We start from the raw sequence: 18,936 nt of genomic DNA, 5'->3' as shown, positions 1-18,936 counted from the left end.
GAACAGCATATGAATAGCAAAACCCAGTGATAAAAGAGCCATGCTACATGTGAGGTCTACAGAAGCTGGGATGAAACCTGCAGGGTTTCAGTGAGCACTCTAGGGAGACTGTAAAAGGTCACCAACTCAGTGTAGCCACCGACAAGATATCAGTCTGAAATGCAGTTGTCCTCTCTGGGCTCTGGTTTTTATAGCTGGGTCTGTGGAATGCGCCAGTTTTGTTGCAGCCCCACTTTCCACCCTGGCTCACCAGCATATGGGAGTCTGATCTGGGTGTCACAATCCCACTGAGCATCCCATTCAAAGAGGCACATCCTTCTAACACTCAGCCTTGCCTTCCTCCCCTTCCCTGGATCCTACCTTCTCAGGGGACTGAACAGTGATTCCTTTACCCTTTCAACGTAGAGCAATCTGGGGTGCCTCTAACGAATGCTGGGTTCCTGGTTCTCCAAAGACAAGCCTGCCTCTTCCTGGGGTGGGATCCAGCAAGGGGATGCTTGGGCAGTGAGGACGGGAATAGGCCAGGCCAGGTACGGTATCTGGGCTCCTGCATCTCAGTGGGTCTCTGATGTTTGTAGCTGGTTCCAGGGAACTGACTCCTGCCAATCAAACTCATAAGAGATTGAAACATTTGAATTAGAATTTTATATTTAAGCTGGGTGCAACTTGTGGGAATGGGAGGGACGATTCATCTCCAGTGACCAACATATTTGCACCTGTTACCCAGAGCAGTCTTTTACTTTCAAGTGGAAGAAGTTTACATGCCAAGGGTATTTAAATATCAGGGGAGGGTCTGCCGTCTGCGGCCAGCCAGAGGTAGAAGGATGTCTGAGTCCCAGTGGCCCATCCTAGCAGGCCGCAGGGAAGAAGCAAGATTTATGAGGTGAGAGCCCGCCTGGGCGGCTTTTTCTATCCGTAAAGGCCTCCCTGCAGTATTTTCTGTCTCGTCAACGCTGCATTTCATTTTAAATTGCAGCTGAAAGCAGATATTTTCCCTCTTGCCTATTACACCTCTTAATTTGTCTCTCCCTCTGCTGTTATTTGTCTCTATAAAGTGTTTTGCATGAAAGACCCACACAGCACAATGTTGCTTTGCCCTGGGTTAGGTTTAATAGGAAAGGAAGGCACGGAGAGACTTAAGTCCGAAGAGGAAGGCGCGAGGGAGGGAGGACCTTGGGGGTAGAGACCCACACGTGTCTGGGAATATATATACTTGTGCATGTTTTGGGACCTGTTGTGGGGCAGTGGGTATGTGCGTGCACATGTCAATATTTGTACTGATGTGTACAGCAGGTGTCCGTACGCTCTGGTATAATCACTTGGTGGGCATACCTAGATTAAGCGTATGTGTGCAAGTACTCACTCACATGCAATCGCTGAGCACGGATGTATCTTTGCACAGGAGCACACTTACGAACACACACAGGCATCTAGGTACGCATGTCACATGAGGTATGTGGTCTGTACACAAGACCAGGGTTCTCTCTTCTCTGTCCTCACCTCGCATCTCCCCCCCCCGCCCCCCCGGCACCTTCGGGGCCCCTAGCCTGGTTTGCGGCTGTGGGAAAAGGAAGGCAGAGCAGTGGTCGGTGGGGCTCCAGTGGAAACACTGCCTTAGCCTGGTCCAACCGCAGCCGCAGGTCCGCGGCTTGGCTCCAGCCACCTCCCGGCCCGCAGCCTGCCCCAGCTGCACCACCACGGCCCCCTCCCGGGGAAGCTCTGCGGACCCCTGGGCCGGCGCGGAGGGGTGACAGAGGTTACCGAACAATGGCCAGAGCCCTTCAGGCTGGCCGAGCCTCCGGCCCCACCCGGGGGCGGCCAGGGGGGCGCTCTCGGTCGCTCCCAGGCCGGCGAACGCGGGCCGCTAACCAATGGGCGACTGCAGCCCAGCGGGGATCCCTCTCCGAGGCAGCCAATGACCGGGCTCCGCTCTGCACCCCGCCCCCGCCCACTCCGCGCAGCTGGACCAGTGGCGCCGGCGGGATGGGGGCGGGATGGGGGCAGTGCGCGGCGCCGGCCGCCGGGGGGGCGTGGCTTGGAGTCCCGTCGCCTCTGCCCACCCGCGCTCGGCTCCCGCGCTCCCTGCCCACGGACGCGAGGCCATTGGCTCGGCCGCGGCGCCGCGGCGGAGGAGGCCCGCGGGGCGCGCGCAGTGGGCGTGGCCCGAGGGCGTGGCCCGGGAGGCGGGGCCGCGGGCGCCGTCTCAGTGAAAGCCGGAGCTGCGGCGGCGGCGGCGGCGGCGTCCGGGCGGTGCGCGCGGGTGTGGGGCGCAGGCTCGGCGGCGGCGGCGGAGCCTGCGGCGGCGGCGGCGGCCCGTCTGGAGCGGCCGCCGCGAGGACGCGCGGGCTGCGGCGAGAGCGGTGCAGCCGGGGCTGCGCGCCCCGCGGGGCCGGCGGGGGCCGGGAACAGGTGATCGCAGCGGGGCGCCGAGCCCTCCCGAGTTGGCGGGGCGGGAGCCCGCACTCCCGGGCGCAGCTGCGGCCGCCCCGCCGCGGCTGGTCGCGGACGGCGTCCGGCTCCGGACCGCGGCTCGCGCATCCCTCGGCCCCCGGGGGCCCGGCAGGCGCAGAAGTGCCGGCTCCCGCGGCGGCCCCCGCTCCGCGGCCGCGCAAAGTTGTGGACGTGTCCCGGGGCCGGCCGGGCGCTGTCGCGACCCCCGCCGGTGTGCGCGCTCCGGCCGCGCCGACCCGCCCGCCCGCCGCCGCCCGGCGCCCCGAGCCCGCGCGCGCTGCAACCGCTCTTGAGGCCGAAACTTTGGGTCGAGGGGCTGCGGGGGGCTGGGCGCGGGGGCGAGGCCTCCTGGGCGGCGCGGACGGCATGTGACGGCGGCGGCCGCGGCGCGGGAAGGCGCGGGCCCCGCGGGCTCCGGCCGCTGCCGGGAGGGGCTGCGCGGCGCCGGGGCGGAGGCGGGGGCGCACGGCCGGCCGTTGTGGGCCCGGGCCCCGCCGACGCCGTTGCGCCCCCGCCTCGGCGCGGGGGACACTCGCCCCCAAGTCCCTGAACTTCAGGGGCATCCCCCGAAGCGGCCAAACTCTGCGGGACCCTCGCCGCGGCGGCGCCCGCCGACGACCTCCGCGCGCCCGAGCGCCTGCTGGCCGGGGCCTGCCCTCCGAGGGCCCCGGGGCTCGGCCGCAGCTGACCGGCCCCGGCCCCGGCCCCGGCCCCGCGCCAGGCCACGATGCTCGTCAGGAAAGTGCCTGTCTTCGTCCCGGCCTCCCCGTGGGGGCTGCGGCTGCCGCAGAAGTTCGTCTTCCTTCTCTTCCTCTCGGGCCTCGTCACCCTGTGCTTCGGGGCCCTCTTCCTGCTGCCCAACTCCTCCCGCCTCAAGCGCCTCTTCCTGGCCCCCCGGACCCAGCAGCCCGGCCTGGAGGTGGTGGCCGAAGTCGCCGGCCACCCGCGGGCGCGCGAGCCGGAGTCGCCTCCCAACCCGGCCCCCGCCGCGCCCGCCCCGGGCGACGCCGACGCCAGCAGCCAGGCCAGTCCCCGCCGCCGGAAAGCGTGGCCGCGGCGCACCCACCCCACCGGGGCTCGGGAGGCGGCCACGGCGGCCCGGAGCGGCGGCAGCGCGGCCCTCGGGCCCCAGGAGGGGGGCGTCCCGTTTAGCTTTGACTTCAGCGCGTTCCGGAGCCGCCTGCGCCACCCGGTCCTGGGGACGAGGGTGGACGAGAGCAAGGAGCCCCAGAGCCTGGTTCGGGCCCGGCGGGAGAAAATCAAGGAGGTAAGGACTCCCCCCTCCCCAAAAGGGAAAGACCCTCGGTGCTTCTCTCCGTTGCCCCGGGCCCCAGTCGCTTCTGGTTCCTGCACTGCTGCTCTAGGCCCTCCGGGCACGCTGCACCCTCCTCCCTCCTCTCAAACTTTCCACCTTCTCCGTGGGCTCCTTCCCGCTGTTGGGTTCAGTGCATCATTCCCCACCCCTGACAGATGGTAGCTGAACCACCGGATCCATTCTCCCGCACCGCACCCCCAGACCCTGGTCTTTTCGGTCAAGTCCCCGACCCAGGTGGGCTGCATGCTGTCCCTTTGTGGAGTTGCTAGGTAGGGTCCTTAATGGACACCCTCTCTGCTTGCACAGGGCCAAGGGCCACATTCTTTCTCGCTGTGTGTTCTTAGGTCCTCGCTTCCTCTGAACCCCTGTAGGGTCTGCTATCTGGAAATCCAGGATTTGGGGGCGTGGAGAGAGGGTGGTATTTGGTGTCCTGCAAGTATTTTGTCATCTAGAAGCTAGCAACCTACAAGCCAGGGGGTGTTGTGCATTCTTGCTAACTATTTCTGTTGAGGTCTGGAACAATTGTACGGGATCACATGTGATGCAGGAAAGAGTAATCAATAAGGCAGTGGTCATGTTACAGAAGCTCCGAGGTTATTGGTTTAATGAAGCAGGTCTTTGACTTGCTCCCTGTAGGGACTGTAAGGGAGGGGGTGTGTGTTTAGAAGGATCACTTTGAGTGTGGATCTTGGTCTTAGTTTAAGAAACCAAAAGCAAATGCAGCCTCACCATGGCTTGAAGACTGTTGCCAAGCGGCCACCGGTAACTAAATATTCTGCTCTACCACTGTTAGAGGTTTTTGCCCAGCAATGCAGAGGGGGCTGCAGTGACACCCTCGGGCCACGAGGGGGCTATGGGCAAGCAGTGGGCCAGGGTCTCCTCCCTAGAAATGAGAGGATGCTCGCCCCACTCCCCCGCGGACCCAGAAGGAAAGGGCTGTTTCTGTCTGGACTTTTTGGCTTGCTGCAAAGGAGTCGCAGGTCTGATTTCCAAGGGGAGGAGGCAGCAAGGGTCAGCAGCTGCCCTGCCCGGATCTACTCAGAGCCAGTGGAGAGCTTAGCTGTCCCTCTCCTTGTCTGGACTGTCCTCCATCCCAGGGTCTACCTCTGCCCCACTTCTTACCTCTGCTGATACTCAGTCCTTCTACCATAAACCCTGTTGGGAGATGCTATCTTCACTAGCAATCACAGGACATTTTGTGACGTCAAGATAGGAAGCCACAAAGATGCATCTTTGTTTTTTGTGTGTGTGCATGTGTGTGCTCTCAGTTTCCAAATTCTTGTTGAAATCTCAAAGGTTAATTAAAGGCTGGAACTTGCAGTAGCTAAGGAAGGGACATCATTTCTCCCTTTTTGGTTAAGAACTGTGTTTTTTACTACTTACCTGAACCACCCACAGCTCCCTTTCTCAAAGCTGGCTCTGGGCACATTAGCCTTTTCCGTCTTTTTATACCTAACCGGAGAGCAGTAAAGCCCAGTGGAGTTATATATAAACTACATGCATGCAATTTTTCATGAAGCGTCCAGAGCTGCCATCAGATCTTCAAAAGGATCCCCCAAACAATTAAGAATTAACTACTGTCCTCTTCAGAAGAGGTGCTTTCTGCATTTGTATCTAGATAAGTAACCTATTTCTGAAAGCTTGGGATTGGGAATCAGGGTAAGAAGGGTGGGCTGGCTAGTGGGGACTTGGTTCTGCCCCTCTATACATAGACAGGCTCCCTTGCTGGCTGAGGCCGCAGGCTGCAGCAGCCTGGGGGTGGTGGGAGGTGTGGAGACTTCTGCTCTGCAGGTGGGTGTAGAATAACATGATGGGTGAAGGTCTGTGTTGGTTGCTAGATGTCTGGATCATTCAGTCTGGCATCTCTGAGCACCCCTGGTAGTAGCTGGAGGCCTGCTTGCATGTACCTGCAGTTGGTGTTCAATGAACCCTCTCTTACTATCTTGGAGACCTTAAGCTCTTCAGAATGAAGGCGGCTGAACTATATACACAATTATATTTTGAAGCCTGTTGTCTCTTTAGGTTTCTTGAGTTTGGACCCCTGCCTTTCCAAACAACCTGAAAAATGTGAGGCAGAGTTTTTGGTCTAGCTGTTAACACAGAGCTACCTTCCCTGGTGTCCTGCCTGATAAGGAATGCATAGGACTATGGCTGGAGGATGTCTTTATTTCCTTCTCATTTAAATTTCTATCTGTGCCATGCCCAGGGGTAGATCATTTTAGAAAGGTGCCTGTTTTCATAAAAGGGACTGTTGCTTCCCTCTCTGGCTTGTTTATTTCCAGACATGGATTGATTAGACCCCAGGAGCAGAGGGGGAGCTAGCATCAGATAAAAAGGGCTCTGTTCTTATAAGATGAGGTTTTTAAAGTGAAAGTAAACGTCAAGAGAGACCCAGAGAGGGTGATAAATGGGAGTGAATGAAGACTGGACACCCAGTCTCTCTAGATCAATGAAGTATATTTATAAACATTCTGGTTTGAGAGATGAACATGGGCATGAGGTCTGTGCTGATAAGGTGGGTTGAAGCGGCAGGTTTTGGTGTACAAGCATCAGGAAACAGCCTATCAGTAGAACCAACTATTTTTCTTCATTCTGTAGCCTTAGAACCTTGGAGGAGGCAATGTGGTGGAAAGGGGAAAGCCAGAGACTGTGGGTTCAAGTCTCAGTTCAACGATCAACTGTCTGACTTTGAGCAAGCCACCTGCTTTCCCTCCCGGACCTTATTTTTCCTTCTGTGAAATGGAGTGAGGGAGGGGTGAATATACTGGTCACGTACATTCTTGCTTCCAGACCTGGCCCCTGAGCAGGCCAGGGACTCCTTATTGGACTTTGCCCAGCTCTGTATTCAATTTGTGAATTCCGTGAAGTCAGAGACAATGGTGTGTTGTAGTTGACAGTGGTGGTGGTATTCACTGTTGTATCCCCGGCACTTAATCAAGAGTAGATAGTCATAGAGTTGATTAAGTTAATTACGCCCATCACCTATATGGAACTTTAAAGATGGAATTGAACAATGACAGATCCTCAGGTTGGGATCATGAACAATAAAGGAGTCGGCGAGAATGTAAAACACCTTGCTAGCAGCTTTCCCTTTCAGATCTGATGGTAATATAGGAAATTATTGTCATAATTGTTAATTATAGGGGACTTCACCATTGGTGGATTTCTTACAAATTCAAGTTCAACAGACCTTTCTCACTCATGACAAGAGCTTGTCAGGGTTACATCCCAGTGAAAGCATTTAAACTTTTCTGGGTTCTGCTGATGGTGGTTGGTTGTTGATGGGGGGAACCCCAGTTGTCCTTTCCAGTGAAGGGGGCTTTTATCAAAGGGAATTGGGCAGTCTGGGATAGTGAGAATATAGTACTGGAATGAGACTCACCCTGGCCCATATACAGAACATGGATTGAATTTCATCCCTGTCCGCTCTGCCCAGACCCCTATGCAGCACTGTATGTGGCAGTCCCGCTAAGAACCCAACCTGGGTTCGAGTCCTAGCCACACCATTAACTCTGACCTCAAAGAAAAAAAATCCTATCATTGGGACTGTTTTTGTGGTAAAACAAAGGGACTAACATTTAGGGGACTCTTCTCTTTCCCTCACTCCTGCCTCTTTACTGGTTTATTTATGGATCTGCCCAGGCACCTACGATAGGGTCTGATACCTAGTTGGAGCTCAGTGGCTTGAGTGAGTGCCTACAATAAAGATCTGTAAACTAACAGTTAAGGTTGCTGGTGACAGAGGCTGGCTCTTCTTCCTCAGAGTATCTGGAATTCTCAGAGTGTCAGAGGAGGGTCCATAGCAAGGTTGGGGACTCAGCAACTCCGTGACCCGAGAGGCCTTTTAGAAGTTGCAGTATTTTTCCAATTGTGAGTCTACCTTGAAGAGAGTGGGGAGGTGGCAGTCGTGAATAAAATCTTTTCATGCCTGGATAGCAGGCATTTGGAGCATGCCCGAGTCGCTCTGGAGTGCCCGAGACTTGGCAGGGAGTGCCCCAGCTCTTGCTTTCTATGCCTGCTGCGTTAAGTCTCCAGGATATTGCTGGTTATGATATGAGGCTATGTCTGAATAAGTCATCTTGGCAAATGATCTTTGCTCGCCATTAATGGGCTGGTTCGTTAGTCATGTGTGGTTTCTCTGTATATTTGATTTATCACCACTAGTGCCATGGATAGGTAGGAAAATTAAAAGGCTTTGTGTTCTTTGTAGCATGTGAATCTGAGGCTGTGAGATGTTCAGGATAATTAATATTAGGAACACCTTAGATTTAAATAGCTTTCCTTTGAAGAGCTCTAAGTTGCCGATTCATCGAAGATCTTTTTCTCCCCTGTCCTTCAGTTTCACTCTTGTCCTGCTCTATGATACATTTAATGTGGATAGGAAGACTGGCCTGTCATAACTGAATAGGTCCCTTGGGAGACCCTTACCTCCCTTAGGGAGATCCTAAGCCCAGCCACACTTCATCCTTCCTCCTTGAACTGAGTCCTGCGTGTAAAGCTTAGAACTTGTCCCCTACAGCTTAACACCTGTAGGTTGGGTAGATCTCTTTCATTTTGAGTTGTACTATCATTTTGGGGAATTAGATGCAGACATTCCAGGAGCAATTGCTTTTTGGGCCTCACATCCTTAACTCTATTGTTAGTATTAGGTCTAGAAACAGTGACTTTTAAAAGTCAGCTGTTTATTTCACACTGTAGTTAGCAGAGGGGTAAGAATATAGATTCCCCTGAGGTTTTCAGAGTGACTGATTTACATCTGAGCTCAAGAAATGCTTTTTCTCTAGCTTTCCCCGAAGACTGATCCATTACTCTACCAAAAATAAATATTGTGATATATATCAGGCATACTTTGCTTAAAGGGACTTACATCTTTTCTCTTATTGAAAAAAATAAATCAGCCTCACAAATTGGAAAGGCCCATTCAGGGAAGCAGTTTGATTATCTCAGTGGGCACCAGGTCTTGTGGGTACTGCTTCTGGTCTTCCTGTATCCTAAGTTGAGTCTGTGTTAAGGGAGATGGTGAGAGCTTTAGGAAATTCTCTCCCTGCCTTGCTTTCCATTCCCTTAGTAAGGGAATGATGGGCAAGATTCACGAGAGTGGTTGCTTCAGGTGAATTCATGGGTATTTATTATACTACTAAGGGACCAGGAGCACCTGGGTGGCTCAGTCGGTTAAATGTCCGACTCTTTATTTCAGCTTAGGTCGTGATCTCAGGGTTGTGAGATGCAGCCCCACATCAGTCTCCGCACTGGGCATGAAGCCTGCTTGGAGTTCTCTCTCTCTCTATCTCTCCCTCTCTCTCTTTCTCTCACCCACCCTCTCTCTCTCTCCCTCCCTCCCTCCCTCTCCCCTCTCCCTTTCCCTCCCTCTCCTCCTCTCTCCCTCTCTCCTCCCCCTAACCCCCAAAAAATAAAATAAAAGAGAGACCATGCATGGAGTAGGGATGAATGCCATGAATCAAAGATTATTATTATTATTATTATTCCAGTCTGTATATCTGCAGGCCAGAAAGAGTAAGCTCATTCAAAGAGCAAACCCTGGTTCTTGACTTCCAACTACTTCCCCTCCCCCACCAGGGCCAAGAACTTACACACACAAGTGTTTGCATGATTTGGAGAAAAGAAACAACAGACTTTCTTAGCTCTGTATTCTCATAGCAGATGATGACAAGACCCCAAATTTGAGATCCCTCAAAAGAATTCTGAAAGTCAAGAGTCTAAATCCCTCTTCTTTCCCCCCATTCAGCTCTAGGGGCTAGTTAATAGCTAAGGCAGCATAGTTTTGGTTCTTTTATTCTTTTATTTTTGTTTTTTTTAAGTAGGCTCCACACCCAGTGTGGGGCTTGAACTCAGGACTCTGAGATCAAAAGTCACATGCTTCTCCGACTGACCCAGCCAGGTGCCCCAGTTTTGGTTCTTTTAAATGCAGAGTTGATGTGGCTGAGATCACTGGAAGTTAGTCCTGCTTTTTGGCACTTCCACCCCCAGAGGGAACAGAAGCTGTGGAGACCACAGCTATAGGCTGTGGGCTCAGTGTGTGTGTGGGGGCCCAGCTATAGGCGTTTTCTTCCCTGAAAAGGGTGTTTTCTTTTTTTTTTAATAATAAATTTATTTTTTATTGGTGTTCAATTTGCCAACATACAGAATAACACCCAGTGCTCATCCCGTCAAGTGCCCACCTCAGTGCCCGCCACCCAGTCACCCCCCACCCCCCGCCCTCCTCCCCTTCCACCACCCCTAGTTTGTTTCCCAGAGTTAAGAGTCTTCCATGTTCTGTCTCCCTTTCTGATATTTCCCACTTATTTTTTCTCCTTTCCCCTTTATTCGAAAAGGGTGTTTTCTAAGATTTGGGCTGAGAGCTCCCCAAACTTGGCAGGCAGGCAGGCAGGCAGGCAGAATAGCTCTTACTCACAAGGAGGTCTGAGTATGTCTCTTAACTCTGCATTTTCATTAATTAAAGGCTAAAACCAGGGCAGTTGTCCACATGTTTTAGGACAATGCTGTTAGCAGTAACTTATGAGAAGAAACTTTGGCATACTGGTTAGTGTTCTCCTTAGTCGATGAGCAATAATTGTGCTTTTATCTAGTGTGCTCTGCTCTGGGTGTCAGCTGCGCCATAGGTGAACCTTACAGGCAAGTAGTTTTCACGAAATAGCAACCATTTTCAGGGGCTGAATAGTAGGAGATTTCTCTCTCCTCCTTCCACGTCCCCTCCTTCCCCTCCTGCCACCTCCCCTCCTTTTGGTGATCACCAGAAAATCCACTGTGCAGTACAGCAGTGGTTTGGCTATTATAGATCCTTTGCATTTCTGCATACATTTAAGAGCAAGATTGTCAGTTTCTGTGAAAAATCCTGTGAGCTGTGGGAGTTGGATTGGGTTTGCTTTGAATCTGTAAGGCCTACTGAGTTGTATAGATAAGTCTATTGGCCTCTCAATGCCTCTCCCTTGTGTTCTTGTCTTTTTTTTTTTTTTTTAATTTATTTTTATTTTTTTAGCACCCCCCCCCCCCGCAGCCGTTGTCTTTTTTTTTTTTTTACAACAATCCTGCTATACAGGAACTGCCTACTTATTTAAGTATAGTTTACATATAGAAAACACAGAGATCTTAAATATACAGTTTGCCACATTTTAACAAATGCAGAAAACCATGTAAAGCACAAATAGGTATGGGACATTTCCATCACCTCAGAAAGATCCCTCTGCTCCTTCCCAGGCATTCTCCCATCATCCACCTCCCATCTACTATTTTAGTTGATCACTAGAAGTGCGTTTTGCCTATTGTTCTGGAACCTCAAAGTAGTATGAAATATGCCCTTTTGTGCAAGGCTTCTTTCACCAAGGATGTTTTTGGAGTTCATCCATTTGTATATTCTTTTTTTTTTTTTTTAATTTTTTATTTATTTATAATAGTCACAGAGAGAGAGAGAGAGGCAGAGACACAGGCAGAGGGAGAAGCAGGCTCCATGCACCGGGAGCCTGATGTGGGATTCGATCCCGGGTCTCCAGGATCGCGCCCTGGGCCAAAGGCAGGCGCCAAACCGCTGCGCCACCCAGGGATCCCCCATTTGTATATTCATACTTCATTCCTTTTTATTGTTAAGACATATTCTGTTGCATAAATATGCTACAATATGTTTATCACCTGTTGTGGACTTTTTGGTTGTTTCCAGTGTTTGGCTATTATGAGTAAAGCTGCTATAAATATTTTACAAATAAGTCTTTGTATAGACATGTTTCCATTTTACGTAAATACATGGGAGTAGAATTGCTGGTTCATAGAGTAGACATATGTTTAACTTTATAAAAAAACTGGAAACACTTTCCCCAAGTAGTTAAGGCCATTTGATACTTCCATCAGCAACGTGCAAGAATTCTGCATTTTTGTCAACACTTGCTGTTGTCCACCTTAAGTTTAGCCATTCTGTGTAACATGTAGTAATATTTCATTTTTTCAATTTTTGATTCCCTACTAACTGTTGATGTTGAACATCTTTTCATGTGTTTCTTTACTGTTTCCGTATCTTCCTTTAAGTGTCTGTTCAAATCTTATGCCCCTTTTTAATTAGTGGGGCTGTTTATATCATCTTGAATATAGAAATGCTTTATATATTCTGGATATAAGTCAGATATACATTTTATAAATATTTGCTCCCAGTCTGTGGTTTGTCCTTGCATTTTCTTGTGGTATTATTCAAAGAGCAGAAGTTTAAAATTTTGATGGTCAGTGTTTTAATATTTTCTTTTATGGTTAGTGCTTTCTGTGTCTACTTAGAAAAAAAAAAAACTTTTGCCTTCCCCATGGTCCTGAAAATACTCTCCTTTTAAATCAAGAAGCTTTATCATTTAAATTTTTACATTGAGGTCTCCCATCTACTTCAAATGAGTTTTTGTGTGTGGTGTGAGGTAGGAATAAAGAGTCATTATTTTACATTTAGTCGAGTTCCTTAGTACTTCTTGTTAAAAAGTCTTTCCTTTACCTATTGAATTGCTTTAATGCCATATTAGATTAATCAGCCAAATATATATATATATATGGTTCTGTTTATATATATTGTTATATATATTTATATATATATTCTGTGTATATATATATGGTTCTGTTTATATATATATATGGTTCTGTTTCTGGACTCTTTTATGATTTATCTTTATGCCAATTCATACTATCTTGATGGTGTACCCTTGTAATAAGTCTTAAAAGCAGATCCTCTATCTTTGTTTTTTTTTTTTTTTTTTTTTTTTAGATCCTCTATCTTTGAACTTTATTTTTCAAAACTGGCTATTATAGATCCTTTGCATTTCTGCATACATTTGAGAACAAGATTGTCAGTTTCTGTGAAAAATCCTGTGAGCTGTGGGAGTTGGATTGGGTTTGCTTTGAATATGTAAGTCAAATTGGAGAGAACTTATACCTTAATGGTATTGAGTCTTTATTCCTGAATGTGGTATCTCTTTCCATTTATTTAGATTTTCTTTAATTTCTCCAAACAGTGTTTTGTAGTTTTCAATGTAGAGGACTTGAACATCTTTTAACTGTATTTCTAAATATTTTATAATTTTTATGCTGTTGTAAATGATAATCTTAAAATTTTTAAAGTTTTTATTGCTAGTACATAGAAATACAAGAGATTTTAGCATATAGACTTTATATCATGTGACCTTATTGAATTCATTTATTAATTTTTCTTAAGATTTTATTTATTTATTCATGAGAGACACAGAGAGAGGCAGAGAGAGAGGAAGAGGGAGAAGCAGGCTCCCTACAGGGAGCCCGATGTGGGACTCAATCCTGGAGTCCAGGATCATGCCCTGAGCCAAAGGCAGATGCTCAACCACTAAGCCACCCAGGTGTCCTCATTTATTAATTTTTTTTGTAGACTCTTTAGGACCTGTTAGGTATGTAGTCATGTTGTGTATAAGTCAAGACAGTTTTACTTCTTCCTTTCCAGTGTTTATGCTTTTTATTTCTTTGTCTTCCTTCATTGCACTGCCTAAGACTTCTAGTTCAAGGTTAAATAGAAGTGGTGAGAACTGATATCTTTGTGCTTGATCTCAAGGGCGGAGCATTCGGTCTTTTACATTAAGTATGATGTTAGGTGTAGGTGTTGGTAGATGCTTTTTATCAGGTTGAAGTTACCTTCCATTCCTATTTGCTGAGAATTTTTACCAGAAATAGGATTGAATTTTGTCAGATACTTTTTCTGCACCCGTGGGGATGATGATATTATTTTTCTAATACTGTTAATATGGTGAATTGTATTTTAAAAGAATTTTAAACTTGCATTTTATTTTCTAGTATTTTGTTAATAATTTTTGCATCTGTGTTCATGAGGTATGTTGGTGTGTAGTTTTCTTATAAGGGCTTTGTCTGGTGGTTATTGGTACAGCATTATATTACTTAATAAAATGAACCGAAATGTTCTATTTTCTGAACAAGTTTGTGGAACACTACTATTATGCCTTCTTAAGTGTTTCATAGAATTCACCAAAGCCATCTAGGCTTGGAGGGTGTGTGTGTGTGTGTGTGTGTGTGTGTGTGTGAGAGAGAGAGAGAGAGAGAGAGAAGGGGGGAAGGGGGAGGGAAGTTTTAAATTATTAGTTCAATTACAGATATAGGGCTATTCAGAATTTCTGTTTCTTGTGTTGGTTTTGTCAGTTTTGCTTTCAAGAAATTTATCTATTTCATCCGAGTTGTAGAATTTATTGAAATAAAATTGTTCCTAGGATTCTGACTTTCTCTTTAACATTTGTAGGACCTGTAGTGGTGCTCCCTCTTTCATTCCTGATATCAGTAGTTGCTTTTTCTGTTTCTTTTTTTTTTTTTTTTAAAGATTTTTTATTTATTTATTCATGATAGTCACACAGAGAGAGACAGAGAGGCAGAGACACAGGCAGAGGGAGAAGCAGGCTCCATGCACCGGGAGCCCGATGTGGGATTCGATCCCGGGTCTCCAGGATCACGCCCCAGGCCAAAGGCAGGCGCCAAACCGCTGCGCCACCCAGGGATCCCGCTTTTTCTGTTTCATTCTTAAAAATAGTTTTGCTAGGGGAGGCGCCTGTGTGGCTTAGTGGATTAAGTGTCTGCCTTTGGCTCAGGTTCTGATTCTGGGATTGAGCCCTGCATCGGGCTCCCTGCTCAGTGGGGAATCTGTCTTCCCTTTCCCTCTGTCCTGCCAAACCCCGGCACTTGTGCTTTCTTCTCTCTCTTTCTTTTTTTTAAAAAATATTTTATTTATTTATTCATGAGAGACACAGAGAGAGAGAGGCAAAGACAGGCAGAGGGAGAAGCAGGCTCCATGCAGGGAGCCCGATGCGGGACTCGATCCCAGGTCTTCAGGATCACACCCTGGGCTGAAGTCGGTGCTAAACCACTGAGCCACCCAGGCTGCCCTCTTTCTCTCTTTCAAATAAATAAATAAAATCATTGAAAAAATGGTTTAGTTAATATTTTATCAATTTTACTGATCTTTTCCTGGAACTAACTTTTGGACTTTTTAAAAAATATATATTAAAATTGTTTTTTTAGGGGATCCCTGGGTGGCTCAGTGGTTTAGCCCCTGCCTTTGGCCTAGGGCGCGATCTTGGAGTCCCGGGATCAAGTCCCGCGTCGGGCTCCTGGCATGGAGCCTGCTTCTCCCTCCTCCTGTGTCTCTGCCTCTCTCTCTCTCTCTATGTCTATGATAAATAATAAATAAAAAATAAATAAATATTAAAAAAAGAATTAAAATTGTTTTTTTATATTTACAGTTGTCTTTATTTCCTTCCTTCTGTTTATTTTGCACTGAATTAACTATCTTATAATTTCTTCAGCTAGTCTGACAGTCTTATGTCCACTTACCCTCTTTCAGTCTTCATTCTGTTGTTCTGTCGTAGTTTGCTTCCACATATATCAGAAATCTCATAATACCTTAGTAATTTTTTTGCTTCAGTCAGTTTTCTTTTTCCTTTTTAAAAGATTTTATTTATTTATTCATGAGAGACACAGAGAGACAGAGACATAGAGACACAGGCAGAGGGAGAAGCAGACTCCATGCAGGGAGCCCGAAGTGGAAGTCGATCCTAGGACCCCAGGATCACGCCCTGGGCGGAAGGCAGGTGCTAAACCACTGAGCCACCCAGGGATCCCCCTTCAGTCAGTTTTCTTAAATAAATTAATAGAGTCTTTTAAATCATGCACATACTTACCATTTAGAGTGTTTTTCATTCCTTCTTGCATGTCTGAGTTTCTTCTGGTACCATTTCACCTTCAGCCTGAAAAATCATTCTTAATATTTCTTGTAGTGTAGGTTTGCTGATCACAAATTCTCACAGCTTTAGTCTCTATTTTGCCTTCATTTTAAAAGGATATTTTGGGGGCAGCCCCAGTGGCTTAGCAGTTTAGCGCTGCCTTCAGCCCAGGGCATGATCCTGGAGTCCCGAGATCGAGTCCTATGTTGGGCTCCCTGCACGGAGCCTGCTTCTCCTTCTGCCTGTGTCTCTGCCTCTCTCTCTCTCTAATAAATAAATAAAATCTTTTAAAAAAATAAAAGGATATTTTTGCTGGATATAAAATTTTAAGTGGACTTTTATTTCTCCTTAATGAAAGACCCATTGTCTTGTAGCTTTCATTGTTTCTGATGAAAGGTTAGAGTATATTCCTCTGTGTATGTCTTTCTCTTCCTTTTGCATGCTACTAAGATGTTATCTTTCTTTTTAAAAAAAGACCCCTCTTTTTTTTTTAAGATTTTGTTTATTTATTCATAGACACACACACACACACACACACACACACAGAGAGAGAGAGAGAGGCAGAGACACAGGCAGAGGGAGAAGCAGGCTCCATGCAGGAAGACCGACGCGGGACTCGATCCCAGGTCTCCAGGATCACACCCCAGGCTGCAGGGCTAAACCGCTGTGCCACCGGGGCTGCCCAGATGTTATCTTTCATTTTCAGCAATTTAACTATGATGTGCCTAGATATGGATGTCATTGTTATTTTTCTTAGGGTTTGTTAAGCTTCTTGTGTCTGTGGGTTGATATTTTTTCATCAGGTTTGGAAAATTTGGGGCTCATATTTCTTCAGTATTTTTTCTGCCCCAATCTTTTGGGGAAGTTTCTTTTAGAACTCCAGTTATATATGAGTTAGATTGCTTGCTATTTTTTTTTTACAGGTCATTGAACCTCTTCATTTTCTTTTCAGTCTTTCTCTCTGTGCTTTGATATAGTTTATATGAACATATCCTCAAGTTTGCTGAGCTTTTCTGTAGTGTCCAATCAGTTGTTAAGCCTACCTAGTAAATTTTTTGTTTTGGGTATTTTTTTTACTTCTAGAATTTCCATCTGGACCTTTTCCATTGTTTTTGTTTCTGTGATATTTCCCATCTTTTCATTTATTGTTTCCATATTTTTCTTTAAATTGTAAGGCTTATTTATAATAGTTCTTCAAAAGGTCTTTTTTGCTATTTCTAAAATCTTTGTTATCTTTGGGCCTTTATTTATTGACTGTTTTATCTCCCAGTTCACATTTTTTTTAACATCTTCATGTATCTACTCATTTTTTAAAATTCTGTACTAAACATTGTGAATCTTACTTTTTTAAGATTCTTGCTTCCTCTGCTTTTATGCAGTTTTTCTTCTCTCTGTTAAGCTGTCATTTCTTGTAGCTGTCAGGATATCTGCACTGGCTGCTTTATTTTCTGCTCTTCCTATTTTGTGATTTTCTTACCTGTACTTGACCAGGAAACCATTCAATCTGGCTTCTGTAAATTAGCATTATATGTAAGGTACAAATGAACCACTTTGAGTAGGTTTCTAAAGACTCCTGAACCAAGTGTGTGAACTCTAATATACATATTTTAGTGTAGTTTAGATATTTAAAGATTCTTATTTATTTTTTGTAATTGTCATAGGGTACATGAAACATAATTTTTGTATTGGATCTATATTCTAAGTAAAGACCACAATTCTCAAAGGGCTCCTGATTTTTGGTTGATATGATCTTCAATTATTTGTGCATTTTTTGCTCCTCTCTTTTCAGATGTTAGAAGAAATATTTGTCAGTATCTGCAGGGTTCAAGCAGCTTCCATTTGTGTCACTTTCTTCCAGGATTTTTAACCTGTTAAATATTTTCTCTGGGCTCCTTACCTTAAGTCTAATGACTAATTTTTAAACCTTATTTTATAAATGCTCACATTAAAAACAAAACTGTTCACACAGACCACATTACTGAATTGCTAATCAGAATAAAGCTAAATACACATGGTTGAAGGATTTCCGAGGTGCATTCTGTGAGATCTGACCTCTTACTCCCTCTTATTCAAGAAAGCTCAATGTGGAATAAGGATAGTACCTATGGCAAAGGCTACTTTTAACTTTATCTCCTTTGGAATGAGTGGGGCATTGAATAAAAGTCACAAATCACTTATTTAAGATCCCTCTCCTCCATTTTCACTCCTGGAGTGAGCTTTTCAGAGGTTAAGCGTAAACTTTGCCAAGTAAATGCTGATCTCCTGGGAAGACATTTCAGCACCATTTTTGTTTTTTCTGTACTTGTGTTCTTGACCTGAATCAGCAAATCTTTCTCCTTTCCAGCTCTCCCAGAAGCCATTCTCCATGTCTATCACATACCTTACAGAGCTCTGGAGTAGTCTTGGTTTTTAATTACAAGAATCAGTGGGGGAAAGAAGACTGGTTTCTTGGTTTCAGAACTGGACCTTTTAGAGAGCACTCTGTAAAATGTAACCAGCACTGATATTTTGCAGTATAAGGAGACCCTTTATAGAGAAAGCTTCATCTTTAGCACGAAAAATCTGTCTAGAGACTTCGCTAGTGGTTTCAGATACAGGTCTTCTTGGATGTATAATTATGTGTAAGGGACAGAGACTTCACATTGATGTGCTTTCAGAGGTGGTATTGTAGAATAACTGCCTTATCATCATGCTAGGAGGTCTGTCTGGTTATTGATCCTTGAGCAGCTAAGAATGGTACCAGAGTAGTATCAGCCCAGATGGGGCTGAGGGTGACAAACAATATTAGATATTTCCTGTGATGAGGCACTGAATTAAAGTGTAATAAGATTCTCTGTGCTCTGAGTAAAGTGCTCTTAAATTTGGCACCAGTGGGAGCAGAATTCCAGGTTGCCAACCCTGGTATTTGAAGTCTTTGTGCATGTTATAAAAAGGTTTTCTGACACTCTGGCCTCTGTACCACCTACTGGCATCTAAATCCCCAGGGAGAATCTCCAGGGGGTCTGTTTTGGAGGGGAGTGGGTTAGGGCTGAGATGATTCCCACCTCCTCCTGGAGAGATGAGATAAAAAACTCCTGTGTGTGGTATTTTTAGTAGAGCCCTAGCATCCCATTAAGAGTTTAGCTGATCCCCAGCACAGCCTGTGGCATGCGGGGCATGGACTGTAATCCCATTTTATAGCTGAGAGAATGGAGACACTGAAAAGGCAATCACCACCTCTAGACCCTGCCAGTTTAAACACTGATACATGGTATAAACCTCCTCTCCTGCCACTTTGGTTGACATTCATTCTATTACATCATTTAAAGGCTTGTGGGTGATAATTTAGAGGAAGATCTTTCACTTTGGGGTGGAATAAAGTAGAAATTGTCAGTCTTGGTAGGTATCAAAAGAATTGGCCTGCTGAATCTTTAGAACAGGGATTCTAACCTTTATTATAGT

General features: G+C 46.6%; 1 protein-coding gene across 4 annotated transcripts in view; it reads left to right on the top strand.

Annotated features, from left to right (window-relative positions):
• Positions 1–3,136: 3,136 nt before the first annotated feature.
• The window catches only part of MAN1C1 (mannosidase alpha class 1C member 1), a 149,220-nt gene continuing 133,420 nt past the window's right edge, over positions 3,137–18,936 (top strand). For 3 of the 4 annotated variants that reach the window (XM_077899065.1, XM_077899064.1, XM_077899061.1), the window contains exon 1: positions 3,137–3,718. In XM_077899065.1, coding sequence (XP_077755191.1) covers positions 3,179–3,718 — 540 coding nt within the window. In that variant the 5' untranslated portion in view covers positions 3,137–3,178. The remainder of the gene's footprint in view (positions 3,719–18,936) is intronic. The other variant, XM_077899063.1, reaches the window with a different exon arrangement.

This window comes from Canis aureus, chromosome 5 (genome assembly GCF_053574225.1).
Source record: "Canis aureus isolate CA01 chromosome 5, VMU_Caureus_v.1.0, whole genome shotgun sequence".
NCBI classification, from domain to species: domain Eukaryota; kingdom Metazoa; phylum Chordata; class Mammalia; order Carnivora; family Canidae; genus Canis; species Canis aureus.
This window is presented reverse-complemented; position numbering and strand designations above follow the sequence as displayed.